General features: G+C 40.7%; 1 protein-coding gene across 1 annotated transcript; it reads left to right on the top strand.

Moving 5' to 3' along the window:
- Positions 1-11,634: 11,634 nt before the first annotated feature.
- LOC307019919 (uncharacterized protein) lies at positions 11,635-13,163 on the top strand (the record flags this gene model as incomplete). Its single annotated transcript, XM_079651019.1, has 3 exons — positions 11,635-12,219; positions 12,340-12,472; positions 12,828-13,163. The coding sequence occupies exons 1-3, from the start codon at positions 11,657-11,659 to the stop codon at positions 13,161-13,163; spliced, it is 1,032 nt and encodes a 343-aa protein (XP_079507145.1). The 5' UTR covers positions 11,635-11,656.
- Positions 13,164-13,367: the final 204 nt, after the last annotated feature.

Raw genomic sequence — 13,367 nt, 5'->3', positions numbered from 1 at the left:
TAACAATTTATCAAGCTTGTTTACACTAGAGAGGTCAACCCGCCAGGGCTGTCCTCTCTCTCCACTATTGTTCGTTTTGGCCATCGAACCTTTGGCCATGTCCATTAGAGCAGAAACCAATTTGTCAGGTATAACAATTGGAGAACATGAACACAGGATATCGTTATATGCAGACGATGTGATTCTTTTTTTGTCTGATTTATCAAACAGTGTCCAGACATTATTACATTTAATTAATACATTCGGTCAGTTTTCTGGATACAATATTAATAATGAGAAGTCTTCTATACTTTTCCTGAATAAAGAAGAAAGAGCCAATCCAGTGATAAGTACACCCTTTCTTAATGCGAGGGAGGGCTTTACCTACCTTGGAATTAAGATTACCCCCCAAATTAATACAGTTGTTAATGCAAACTACGACCCGTTGATAAGAGAGGTACAAGACCTACTTGAAAAATGGACAACAATGCCAATATCAATGATTGGTCGGATCAACATAATTAAGATGACTATATTACCAAAGTTCTTATATCTTTTTCAGTCACTCCCAATGCCACTACCAAAATCGTTTTTTAAAGAAATGAATACTGCATTTAGTAGATTTATCTGGAACAATAGAAAACCCAGACTGAGACTCAGATTATTGTACTTGCCTTATGATAGGGGTGGATTACAGATGCCCAGTTTACAGTGGTATTACTGGGCCGCTCAGCTGCGTAGTGCTATGTTTTATTTTGTCACAAACTCTCCTCCAACATGGGTTTATATTGAACAAGCATCAGTACCTAAGCTTCCATTAAGTCGATATTTATATTCAGCAGATGTTAAAACTTTAAAGAAAAAAACAACAAACCCATTCTTAAAAAACTCGGTGGATATATGGTTTAAGGCTCATAGACATTTTGGCGACACTCCCCCCATCTCTCAATTTTCACCTATTTGGCATAATGCGCAGTTTGCCCCTGGCAGGGCAGATGGTGGTTTTCAGGTCTGGGCTGACAGGGGGGTGCAAAAAATTGGAGATTTATATGTTGACAACATTTTACTAACATTTAATGACCTTTGTTTAAAATACTCAATTCCAAAAAAACACTTCTTTAAATACTTACAATTGAAGCATTTCATTTCATCAAAGCAGCACCAGACTATACATGAACCACCTCTGTCCTGCCTTGAGGACATTGTGTTGAAACACATGAATGGGAAACGTCAAATCTCTATTCTATACACAGCACTTGTCTCGCACGACGAGGAGTCTAGTCATGATAGAAGGAGAGCATGGAGTTTAGATATTGAGGAAGATATCGGAGAAGCTGAGTGGACGTCAGCCTGTTTGAAAGCTCAATCACAAACCATTAATACGCGAATGAAACTGCTACAACACAAATGGCTAATGAGAACATACATAACCCCTGAGAAACTCAATAAATGGTCCCCTGACATTCCAGATACATGTGTGAAATGTTTGACTGAGAAAGGTACTTTGATCCATTGTGTATGGGAATGTCCTAAGCTGGTAGATTTTTGGAAAAGAGTAACCCACATTCTAAGTAGAATCACAGGTATTCAGGTACCTTGCATACCAAAACTTTGCATTTTAGGGATATACCCGGATTGCCTTTCTATTAACTCCAAGTGTAAGACTCTGATCACCTTTGGCCTCCTGCAGGCCAGGAGGATGATTGCTTTATCTTGGAAAGAGACTGAAGTATCCTCTACACAATCTTGGATTAGAGAAATGGCTATGTGTGTTACATTAGAAAAACTAACCTATGTAATTAGGGGTAAATTGCAGAAATTCGAAGAGGTGTGGACAGCCTTAATGGACTTTCTCAGGCAACAGTAGATTTGATTTATCATTGAGACAGTGTGACAATTGTATTTATTATTTGTATTTACCTATTTGTGATTATTGTTTTCAATATGTATATTTTTACTGATTTTGTATTTGTGTATGCAGTGAGGTTTGACTGTTTTTCATTGTGTAAATAGTGTGACATGTGTTATTGTGTTTTGTTTTTTTTTAATGTTTTTGTATGTTTTTATTGAAAAATTAATAAAAAACATTGTTCAAAAAAAAAAAAAAAAAAAAAAAAAAAATGCGTTTTTATTAGATTTCTAGCGAGAAGTGTATATTGTACTTTTTGAATCCACATCCAGTGGATGTGTAGGATCTATAGTTTGATAGATATTACAAATATGATTTGAGGTCTCGCCAGTAGAACGTGTATACTACGTCTTTCCGCAGCGTCCATGTAAAATTGGCGTCAACCCTGAAGGATTATTTGAATTATTTGAAGTATTAAAGTAACGGGGTATGACAGGAAAGTAAAATCTGGTATATTCATTTTGGTGTCACCTTATATATGTTCATGTGTGTTAAATTTGAAGGGACAAAGTATCCTTTCCTCCCCCAATATATTGAGGTGAATTCTGTGTGTTTAGAGAGAGATGGGAGCAGGGGACACCCTTATTTGGGAATAAGGCCAAGGCTCTGGAATGTTTCCCTCGTAAAAAAAAGGGTGTGCGTGACACAATCTTGTAGCAGATGTGTATGTGTTTTCATTGAAGTAAATATAAATGCTACATGATTACTGGTCAACTATACCTCTGTTCTTATTCTTTCATGTGTGGGTACTAAATGGCTACAAACATTGTGGAGAAATTAGCTTAAACATCTTTTATTACTCTATATGAAATGGAAGCAGTTTTTATGACAGGGACGAGAGAGGTGGGGGAGGTAGCGCATTCCGAGGAGTTTCAGCATGTCAATTGTCAGGGGAATCGACTTGTTTTCAATAGAGGTGTGTGGTTGGTTACTTTGTATTAATAATAACAGTATGTGTAAAGGAAGCTGGAAATATACAATGTGAAACCTTTTATTTGAAGTAAAGATGTGAACAATAGCTCAAACAAATGGAGGGGCTATAGGACAAATGAGTGTGTTCTCCATAGGTAAGCCTGTGTGAAGTTTGACTATTTGAAAAGCATCTCTAATACTGCTTAAGAGTATAGGTAATGTGTTCCTCGTTGTTATTGATATGAAAGTAATTAACATGTATTACGTATATTTAGCCAACTATAACAACTATATCTTAAAACATACTTTTAACTTGTGTGTGGCAGTCAGGAGGCGGGAAGATGGACTCAGGGACAAAGGGCCATAAAGGAGATGTGTGTGTGCTGGCTACAAGCTGCTGTGTCGCACTGATTGGGTGCGACAGGCCATGTGTTGGTCTCTGCCAATAAGATGACCTCTGGGGGAAAGCACGTACACCACCTCCTCCTGTGTTTTAGTATGAAAGCCTGTGTTTTCCTTTGGTTCGCGCTCTTGTTTTTCACCGGCCGTTCCTGAGACCTGTCTCACACGGGTTGAGAACCTGAGCCCGGAGTACTCTGCAGAGTGCTTCGTGATTTCTTTGTATTTGTATCGTTACTGTATATCATTAAAGCAGGATTATTGTTTAACTTGTATTCTGGTGTTTCTTAATCCCTCCCTTTTTTACGAATTCACCCAGCTTAGCAAACGACACGCGGAGACGAGGTTGGTTTTCAACATCCTCCAAATCTCCAACAAGTGGTGACCCCGACGTTTCTGAGTGGGGTGTTTTCGGGGAAGGGACCACCAGCAGCAAGCGGACGGAATAGTCCAGGGCTAAACATCTCGGCTTCTTCTGACAACTAACAACAGAGCTCTGACAATAACAGGTAAACAGATGCCAGTTTAATTCGAAATCTGTGATTTGACCATATTCCAAATTTTAGGGTTGTCAGACGAAGTTTACAGTGTTTTTTATAGTAACAATGCAAATGCGTGTTTTAGTTGTTAAAACCGAATATTGAGTTTCGGCAGGCCAGAAGGGTATTAAAGTCCCTGGCTTGGAAGTGGAGGTATAAGAGTCCCCACAGTTAAAATCGGATATCAAGTTCCGACAGGCCAGAAGGGTATTGAAGTCCCGGGCTTGGAAGTGGCGGTATTGAGTCCCCACAGTTAAACTGTCTAGAGTAGTCAGTAGGTTGTATTAAGTCTCCATATAAGACTGACCCAAAATAACGAATCCACAGCTCGACGGGGCTGGAGATGAGTTATTTGTTATAAGTGATCCAAAGGAGAGTAACGCAAACTTCAGAAAGTCATTCTGAAGTGACCGGGCCTCACTATATCCTTTGGTGTGTTGTGAATATTTACTGGTAACAAGGACAGTAAGTCAGATCAATAGATATGAAGTCTGTGAATATTTACTGGTAACAGAAACAGCCTAAGTCAGATGAATAGATACAAAGTCATAATGAAAGGAGAATTTTAACGAGAGGAGCGTGAGTTAAGAGCTTACGAGGACAGTGGGTTCAAGCAGAAAAATTGAATAAAAGGATAGCAGAAGTGTTAATTGTTGAAAGAAGCCCCCCTTTTCCAAAGGAGAGGCTGAGAGCTACAGCAGGGGAGAGAGAAGGGGGTGTCAGTATTTGTCTGTGAGAGTTCCCCCCACCCTTTTTCCTCTCGAGAGCAGCAGCAGCAGCCCGGAGTGTGTCTGCTTGCTTTTTTCTCTAGTGATCTGAAGTTGGAGTGAAATACATAGAAAATTAACAGATCAAGGTGTGATTTGAAGTGGAAGATATATTGAAATAAATAAGAAACAATGATTTGCTGCTATTTAAATATAGTCTTTGAGAACTGATTGATACCGTTGCATTGCGTTGTGAATTTCATGGTATTTGTCATTAACTAAGGATGGAACTTAATTATATTCCAAGGGGAAAATTATATTAAATACAGGAACAAAAGAGTAGAAAGTAAAGAGAAGGTTTTTGTAAGTTTGTCAGAGGGAATCTGTTAATGTTTAAGCATGACAGAGGTCCTGCACGAGGTTTTGCTCCAGCCATCTCACACGGTTACACAAAGGGGTGATTTATGAGAAACTTGTGGTCAGGAGAAATGAGATGTTTTGGAGAGTAGACAGAGAGAGAGAGAAAAGTAAGGTTGTTGCTAAAATATAGAGAGTAAAAGTTATATAAAGTTAACTACTATTCGGGAGAATGTCATATTGTTGAATGAGTAACCTAAAATAAGTGAAGATGGTGAAATAGTTTGATTAAGGATACAACCGGTAACTACTGATTAAATACACAGGGATGGTGTACATGAACATTGAGAGTAGATTAAGTTGTTTTGTTCTTCATGCTTTTCACCAGAAGTCATTTGAATTGTTATTATTTTTAAGTAGTGTTGTTTTGTGTTATATTTCTAGACTATAATGTACCCACATGCATGTGGTTTCTTTGTCCCAGTTCATTTTAAAGTCAGCCGCCTCATGGCTAAATCTATTTGACCCCATGAGGTCAAGAGTCATTCTGTTAGACCACCATCTTGTGAAAGACAAATCATTGTTCTTTTGTCACATTTTGAATTAGAAAAGAGTTCATTTTGCTAGATCAATTTATCTATAAATGTTGTAGTGGGAGTTTTGTGTTTGCTAACATTTTTAGGAACGACAACACCAGGAGATGAGTAAACTCAAGAATCCGTGGAGTGTAAATACATTGAGAAAAACACATTTTTATACTCTAACTTTTTGCACATCATAGACAAGGAATTTAGACAGTATAAATAAATATTCACCAAAAGTAATAAGTAAAATGGAAAGTAGACATGGGCCTACACTTGAGTCAAATTATATTACTGTGATCTGATCAGTGTGCTCTGCAGGTTTACTATTGTTCTAAGTAACAGTGGGATTTAAAATATTGGAGAAAGTATGGAGATGTTCTTTCGTAGTGTGTGAAATATGTAATGCTTGAAACAGGTATTTCAATTTATGGAAGAAAATGGTTTCCTGAAAGAGTCAGGTTGGGTAGATATGTAACAATGGATGAAACAATTTATAGAGGGAGTTTTTGTAATATCATTAGTAGACATTAATGGTGTTGTTTAGATGGCATTTAGCAACTAAGACAGATAGTATGATTAGAAAGAGACAGAGTGGAAAGGGTTGGATTGATTCAATCTCAGTGTGCTAGATTTCTTATGGATAATGCGTCCCGGGACCTGGACTCCCCCTCTGAGTTAGAAAGGCTACGACCCCGTCCCTCCAAGCAGACAAAAGACCCAACCCAAAAGGAGGCTCCTCCTTCTCCATCAAACAGACAGAGAACCGGAGCTGAACCGTCTCCACCTGAGGCATCCAGAACCAAACCGCTTGCTGACATACAGAAATACTCTCATCAGTCCCTCAGACAGGGCATGAAGCTGAGCCACGAGATTTGGCACAGGAGCAGAGTGGGGGACATGAGAGCAGAATCCGCCCTCCATGAAGCAGCAGAGAGACTGTAAAGGGGAGATGAAATGCAAAGCAGTGCAAAGAACAGTGGCATGATGTGGGCTGCAGATGTGACTGGGCCAAAGGCTGCCTAAAACAGTTACAGCGGATGGATTCAAGAGCTGATGGACTGAAGAGAAGACAAAATCAGAGGAGTTGGCATAGTCGATTTGAAGTGAGGAGGTCGGGGTCACGGCTTGAGACAACCAGGGGAGGAGAAAAGGAAAACGGGAATGAGTGAGTTTACACATAAACACACTTATTCACAAAACGCACATAGAAGACACCACATTTAAAGAACTTGAATTGACTTGATAAATAAGTAAAGATAAAAAGAGGTATTAACCATGAAATAATCGATTGGTAAATTCAAAATAGCAGTAAAGAGGAAACTATTAATGTAAAATGAGAAAATCATCCTAAAGACACACTGAGGGTTAAAGGGGGAGACATGAGGGAAATATGCACTACACTTTAAGCAGGGGGTGTTTTGGAGTAGCACAGTGTAGAACCATATTCTTCAATCTTTCCATCATATTAATAAATCATTCTTCAACAGATTTTTATTCATGTGTGAATAAAGCAGTGATTTCATTTGTTACAATATTGATTTCACCATTGTGGCATAGTTATTACCATAGGAGGGCTTTAGGATGGAAACTGTTTTTAATCCTTGATAGAGTAAAGGGTGATGGTTGCATGTTCGGACACCCAAGGTTCCACACACTGCTAAAGAGTTTAACATTGTTTTTAAGTAGACCGGAATTGAAGATAAATGAGTATAATGAGCTATGAAATGCAGAGCTACACAGATCCTAGTAATGTTTTGGCTTAAGATAATAGTTATGTACACAAGTTTCTGAATTAGATTTCTTACACATTTTAATACTACTTAGTTGTAAATAAATTGCAGTAGTAGTAGTACTATTATGAAGTGAGTTTTGTACCAAGTTGCAGGAAATGTGGGAAGCAGCCGTCCCGATGACAAGTTAGAGATATCTGACTTAAGGTGGTAATCGTGAATTGATAAATGATGGCGCTCCATATATGACTGATTTTTGTAGACAGAGGATACTGGCCTTTGCTGAAATATCAAAGTCTCTGCAGAGCACGACACATGGCCAATGAAACTGAGACCAAATGACCTTTGACCCTGACTGACAGTGTGACTTGAGAACAACACTATCAATGACTGACTCTGGGGCTGACCAAACTTGACTTTACAACCTGACAGTGTGAGTGTGAATGAATTTCTGCATGTGATCAGTGTAACTGCATGATTCTAAAACAATAACTAACCGAGCATGTCTTTGGACTAATACATTACTTTGGAGCTCCATGGGAAACACAGGTTTCCTACAATTCCACGCGTTTGGAAAAATGCACATGTGACCCGTTTCTAATTGCCACAGGAGTTGGCGGTTTGCAAATGTAAAACTCAAACTAAAATCTAAAGATTCTGTTTCTTTTAGGACTGCCAGCTGGAAATGAACACTTATTTTCCCTGGAGTGTTTACTGTGAAAAATGATGGATGTACTTTTGTGAATGATGGTTACCTGAAGGTTTTCTTCCCATACAGGATTTTATTACACATGTTTACATGTGTAAAAAGGGGGAGTGTGGGATATTTTCATTTAGGGACTGGAAGAAACCTGCCGCCCCAACTCAGATGTTCAATCTGACCATTGATTGACAGTTTTAGATTTAACCTGCTCCATATCTGGGGATAAGATACTGTTTGATGAATGTTGACATGTTTCTAATATTGATTGAGTTATAACAGGTAACACAGATGCAGAATCAGTGGCCAAGGGGCTACTGAGAGAGATGTCATTCCAGAATGAGAATGAGAAGGTGAACTGTGATAATGAAAACAATTTTGTAATATTTCAACAGGTATTAAAGTAACTGAGGTTTGAAATGTAGAAAGAACATATTACAGCTAAGTTAAAACATAGTAATGTAATGAGATAGAATTTAATTTAGACAACATCTTGTAACTAGCCTGGTAAAGAAGTAAAAGCCATAGACTGTCTAGATCATTATGGGGATGTACATTTAATTTAAAGTCATAATAGAAAGACATTGGATGACAGTATGTTGGATTTCTGTATTCATTTTTCAGCTTGATAATATCCAAGCAGTGACAGGTAGAAGCAGTCTCGCCTGGAAATTATTCACTTTGTCAGTATCATGATTTTAGTTGTTTTTAATCCATAACATTAGTGTGTTTCTTTACCAGAAACATTAGCAGTTCATATTATATTTAGATTTTAAATGGGATCTCAAGGATTTCATTTATAATAACACAGATGCTTGTCAGGAATTCAGAGCTATTGAGATATGTTATTTAGTTCACCTGAAGATGTTGGGGTTTATTTTGTTGACACAGGCCAAGTATTAGAATTCTGAAGCGGCCTACCAGTGGTGGGTCAAACACCTGAGGGCCCAGAAGCACTGAGCGTAGACTTGAGGGGTGGGTATCAGATTTCTCCACACAGGTTGCTGACGCCAAAAGGGGGACCCGAGGAGCAGGAGGCCGACACAGCGGAGTTCGTCAGGCCTACGTGACTCAACCCCAGGTTCTCCGGCCTCTACAGAGTGACCCAGAGGACATCTCATGCCGTCCGCCGAGGAGCAAAGGGGGACATCTGGTACTACTGGAGCCAGTGTGCGGCGAGGAACACTCCGGCTAGGACCTTGGAGGACATCAGGATGGACCTGGCTATCGTCAACGCGGACATCCCTACAGCAGACGACTTGGAAGCAGGCATCAGCGGACTGGAGGAGAAGGACCTCGCGGACATCCCTACAGCAGACGACTTGGAAGCTGGCATCAGCGGGCTGGGGGACTTCTCGAGGCAGCAGAGGAGTCTACTTCTCTCTGATCAGATTCATCAGTTCCACCTTTGAAGGAAAGGCCGAATCTCCCCCTCCCTATCAGCTGCCCTTGTTGGCGTATTCCGCTGAGGGGGGGCCCTGATGATTCAACAACACGCAAGGATGCTGCCGTCTGGCACTCAGGCTCTCACTCTGATAGTTTCTTCACTGTCATTGGAGGTTGTTTTCTGTTCTCAAAGGTTTAATGAAGGGGGACAGACACAGTATCAAAGAATGACAGTAGTTTGTTTCAAATGTCTTATGTGTGTTGGTCTCGTTAATGCGAGACCAAAAAGGGGGAATTGAAGGATTATTTGAATTATTTGAAGTATTAAAGTAACGGGGTATGACAGGAAAGTAAAATCTGGTATATTCATTTTGGTGTCACCTTATATATGTTCATGTGTGTTAAATTTGAAGGGACAAAGTATCCTTTCCTCCCCCAATATATTGAGGTGAATTCTGTGTGTTTACAGAGAGATGGGAGCAGGGGACACCCTTATTTGGGAATAAGGCCAAGGCTCTGGAATGTTTCCCTCGTAAAAAAAAGGGTGTGCGTGACACAATCTTGTAGCAGATGTGTATGTGTTTTCATTGAAGTAAATATAAATGCTACATGATTACTGGTCAACTATACCTCTGTTCTTATTCTTTCATGTGTGGGTACTAAATGGCTACAAACATTGTGGAGAAATTAGCTTAAACATCTTTTATTACTCTATATGAAATGGAAGCAGTTTTTATGACAGGGACGAGAGAGGTGGGGGAGGTAGCGCATTCCGAGGAGTTTCAGCATGTCAATTGTCAGGGGAATCGACTTGTTTTCAATAGAGGTGTGTGGTTGGTTACTTTGTATTAATAATAACAGTATGTGTAAAGGAAGCTGGAAATATACAATGTGAAACCTTTTATTTGAAGTAAAGATGTGAACAATAGCTCAAACAAATGGAGGGGCTATAGGACAAATGAGTGTGTTCTCCATAGGTAAGCCTGTGTGAAGTTTGACTATTTGAAAAGCATCTCTAATACTGCTTAAGAGTATAGGTAATGTGTTCCTCGTTGTTATTGATATGAAAGTAATTAACATGTATTACGTATATTTAGCCAACTATAACAACTATATCTTAAAACATACTTTTAACTTGTGTGTGGCAGTCAGGAGGCGGGAAGATGGACTCAGGGACAAAGGGCCATAAAGGAGATGTGTGTGTGCTGGCTACAAGCTGCTGTGTCGCACTGATTGGGTGCGACAGGCCATGTGTTGGTCTCTGCCAATAAGATGACCTCTGGGGGAAAGCACGTACACCACCTCCTCCTGTGTTTTAGTATGAAAGCCTGTGTTTTCCTTTGGTTCGCGCTCTTGTTTTTCACCGGCCGTTCCTGAGACCTGTCTCACACGGGTTGAGAACCTGAGCCCGGAGTACTCTGCAGAGTGCTTCGTGATTTCTTTGTATTTGTATCGTTACTGTATATCATTAAAGCAGGATTATTGTTTAACTTGTATTCTGGTGTTTCTTAATCCCTCCCTTTTTTACGAATTCACCCAGCTTAGCAAACGACACGCGGAGACGAGGTTGGTTTTCAACATCCTCCAAATCTCCAACAACCCTCACAGGGGGAAAACAGTATTTCCGGTCTCGATGTTTTCACAATAAAACCGGAACTATTCCCCTCACTGTCAAATGATTACACAGGGATATCTGCATTACTCATCCACTAAAAAACATCAGTTTATCTGTATTAATTACACAAAACTGATTGGTTTAAATTGTGTACAATGCTTTTGTGTTTTTAACCTTCGATTCGGAGAAACAAAATAGTTTTTTCGGAGTTTAGGATTGGCGAAGACACTACACTACCCATAGTCCTCAGCTATCGTTTGGGACTACAACATCCGCTTTGCTTGACAAACCCTGTGATTAGTCCTCAAGCTCTGTGATTGGATGTTGGATATGCAGTGCGCCAAGGTTACGCCGAGCTCTTTGAAATGGAATGAATCCACGGCAGACTATCCAAAACTGGACTCCCCCCTAGAACTAGCTAGCTGGCTATAGGCTCTGTGCACAAGATGGCGTCTATCAACTTCCGGTGGCTGGGTGTGCGCACCAGTACTTCCGGTCTGCGGTGTTGTGGAGTTTGAGCGGGTGGTTAGCGATACATACAATAGATAGAGAGAGAGAGATAAATAGATAGAGAGAGAGAGAGAGAGAGAGAGAGAGAGAGAAAGAGAGAGAGAGAGAAAGAGAGAGAAAGATAGATAGATAGATAGATAGATAGCAAGATACATAGCATACAGATAGCAATATATAGTTAGCATAGATAGATAGATAGAGATAGAGAGAGATAGACAGAGAGAGAGAGATAGAGAGATAGATAGAGAGAGATAGAGAGAGAGAGATAGATAGATAGATAGATAGATAGCAAGATACATAGCATACAGATAGCGATAGAGTTAGCATAGATGATGAGCGGTAAAGAAAAGCGATTGGCCTTCCAGCGGGTAAGAAAGTCGGCACTACATTGCTGTGTGCCCCTTTGTACACATTCGTCCCGTTATAATCGGGAGATAAGTTTACATGCATTTCCCATTGATGCTGAGGTAAAGGCTCAGTGGCTGATCAATCATACCCGTGTGTGTAGTAGGCATTTTCGACCAGGAGACTTATTGGTCACAGCTGGAGGACTGAACAGAGTAAAGAAAGGAGCTACACCTGTTCTCTTTGCTTGGAATAACTACGAGCTACCTACACCAAGACGTAATGTTTGGGAGCGTCGGCCGAGGGCAGAGAGTCCCACCCCGGACTTGACAGCTGAGTACGAGCTGGAAACAGTTGCGCCGCCGGATCATGAATACTCTGTACATGCAGCGACGGCAGTGATGGCAAATCAGGTGGCCGACGAGAACGAAGCCTTGAAAATCCAGGTTAGGGAGCTCCAACACCAGCTGGAAGTGTTACAACTGAGATCTCGTTTCGGGATACAACGCCTGGCAGGGTCGGACGAGGACATTCGTTTCTACACCAGGTTTGTTTATAAGGCTATCAGGATGTTGTTATGGGCACTAGTTTGAAAAACATGTTTCATTTGGGGAAGCTAATTTAAGAAACAAAACAATGTCTAACATGAATATTATTACATTCTTAGATTTGCCACATACAAGCATTTCCTCGCCTTTTGGAAATTGGTGGAGCCAGCAGCCAACACGAAGATGGTGCGGATCACCAACGCCAAGGCATCCTCTGCCAGCAGCTCGGATTCCTCTCAACCATCAACAACGGTAAGCAGCATACTGTACAAGCATGGATGTATATTAATAATTATGCACGCTGCGCACTATACCACCGTTTAACAAGTGCATCACCACACACACACACACACACACACACACACACACACACACACACACACACACACACACACACACACACACACACACACACACACACACACACACACACACACACACACACACACCACACCCACCCACACACACACACACACACACACCACACCCCCCCACACGCACACACAGAGAGAGAGAACAACAAACCCCAGGAAAATGTGTTACAACTGTACCCGGTCTCCCCTATAACAGTATCTACAGTATGCCTAACACTTATTTGTTTTCACAGAAACTTCCACCCATAGATGAGCTGCTGCTGTTCCTCATGCACCTGTCAGTGGGCCTACATCTGAGGGATCTAGCAGAACGGTTTGGCATTCACCGCACCACAGTCAGCAGAATTATTTCCAACTGGACACACTTCCTCTACCAACTGCTTGGAAGCAAACGTCTGTGGATCCCACGCGAAGTTGTCAGAGCTCACCTTCCACCAGAGTTTTCAGCTTTCCCTGACACACAAGTGGTGCTTGACTGCACTGAAGTATTCTGCCAGACTCCATCATCTCTCCTGCTGCAGAGTGAGGTGTATTCGACATACATGGCCTTAAATGCATGCTACATTTAAGGCCATGATCTAGTTGATGTGAGCTAATTTATTGTCACTATTATCACAAATCTGTTGCAAAACGTCAGCTAGCTGGGCTTTTTTGAATCCTAAATCACAGGCTACCTACTCTAGCTACATCAAAACCCCAGAACATGAACCCGATTGAGGCTTTGAACCGATGAACACTTTATATTTTTCTCCCTACTCTGAGATCGTGAGGCT

The sequence above is a fragment of the Notothenia rossii genome (genome assembly GCF_949606895.1).
Source record: "Notothenia rossii genome assembly, chromosome: 9".
NCBI lineage: Eukaryota > Metazoa > Chordata > Actinopteri > Perciformes > Nototheniidae > Notothenia > Notothenia rossii.
This window is presented reverse-complemented; position numbering and strand designations above follow the sequence as displayed.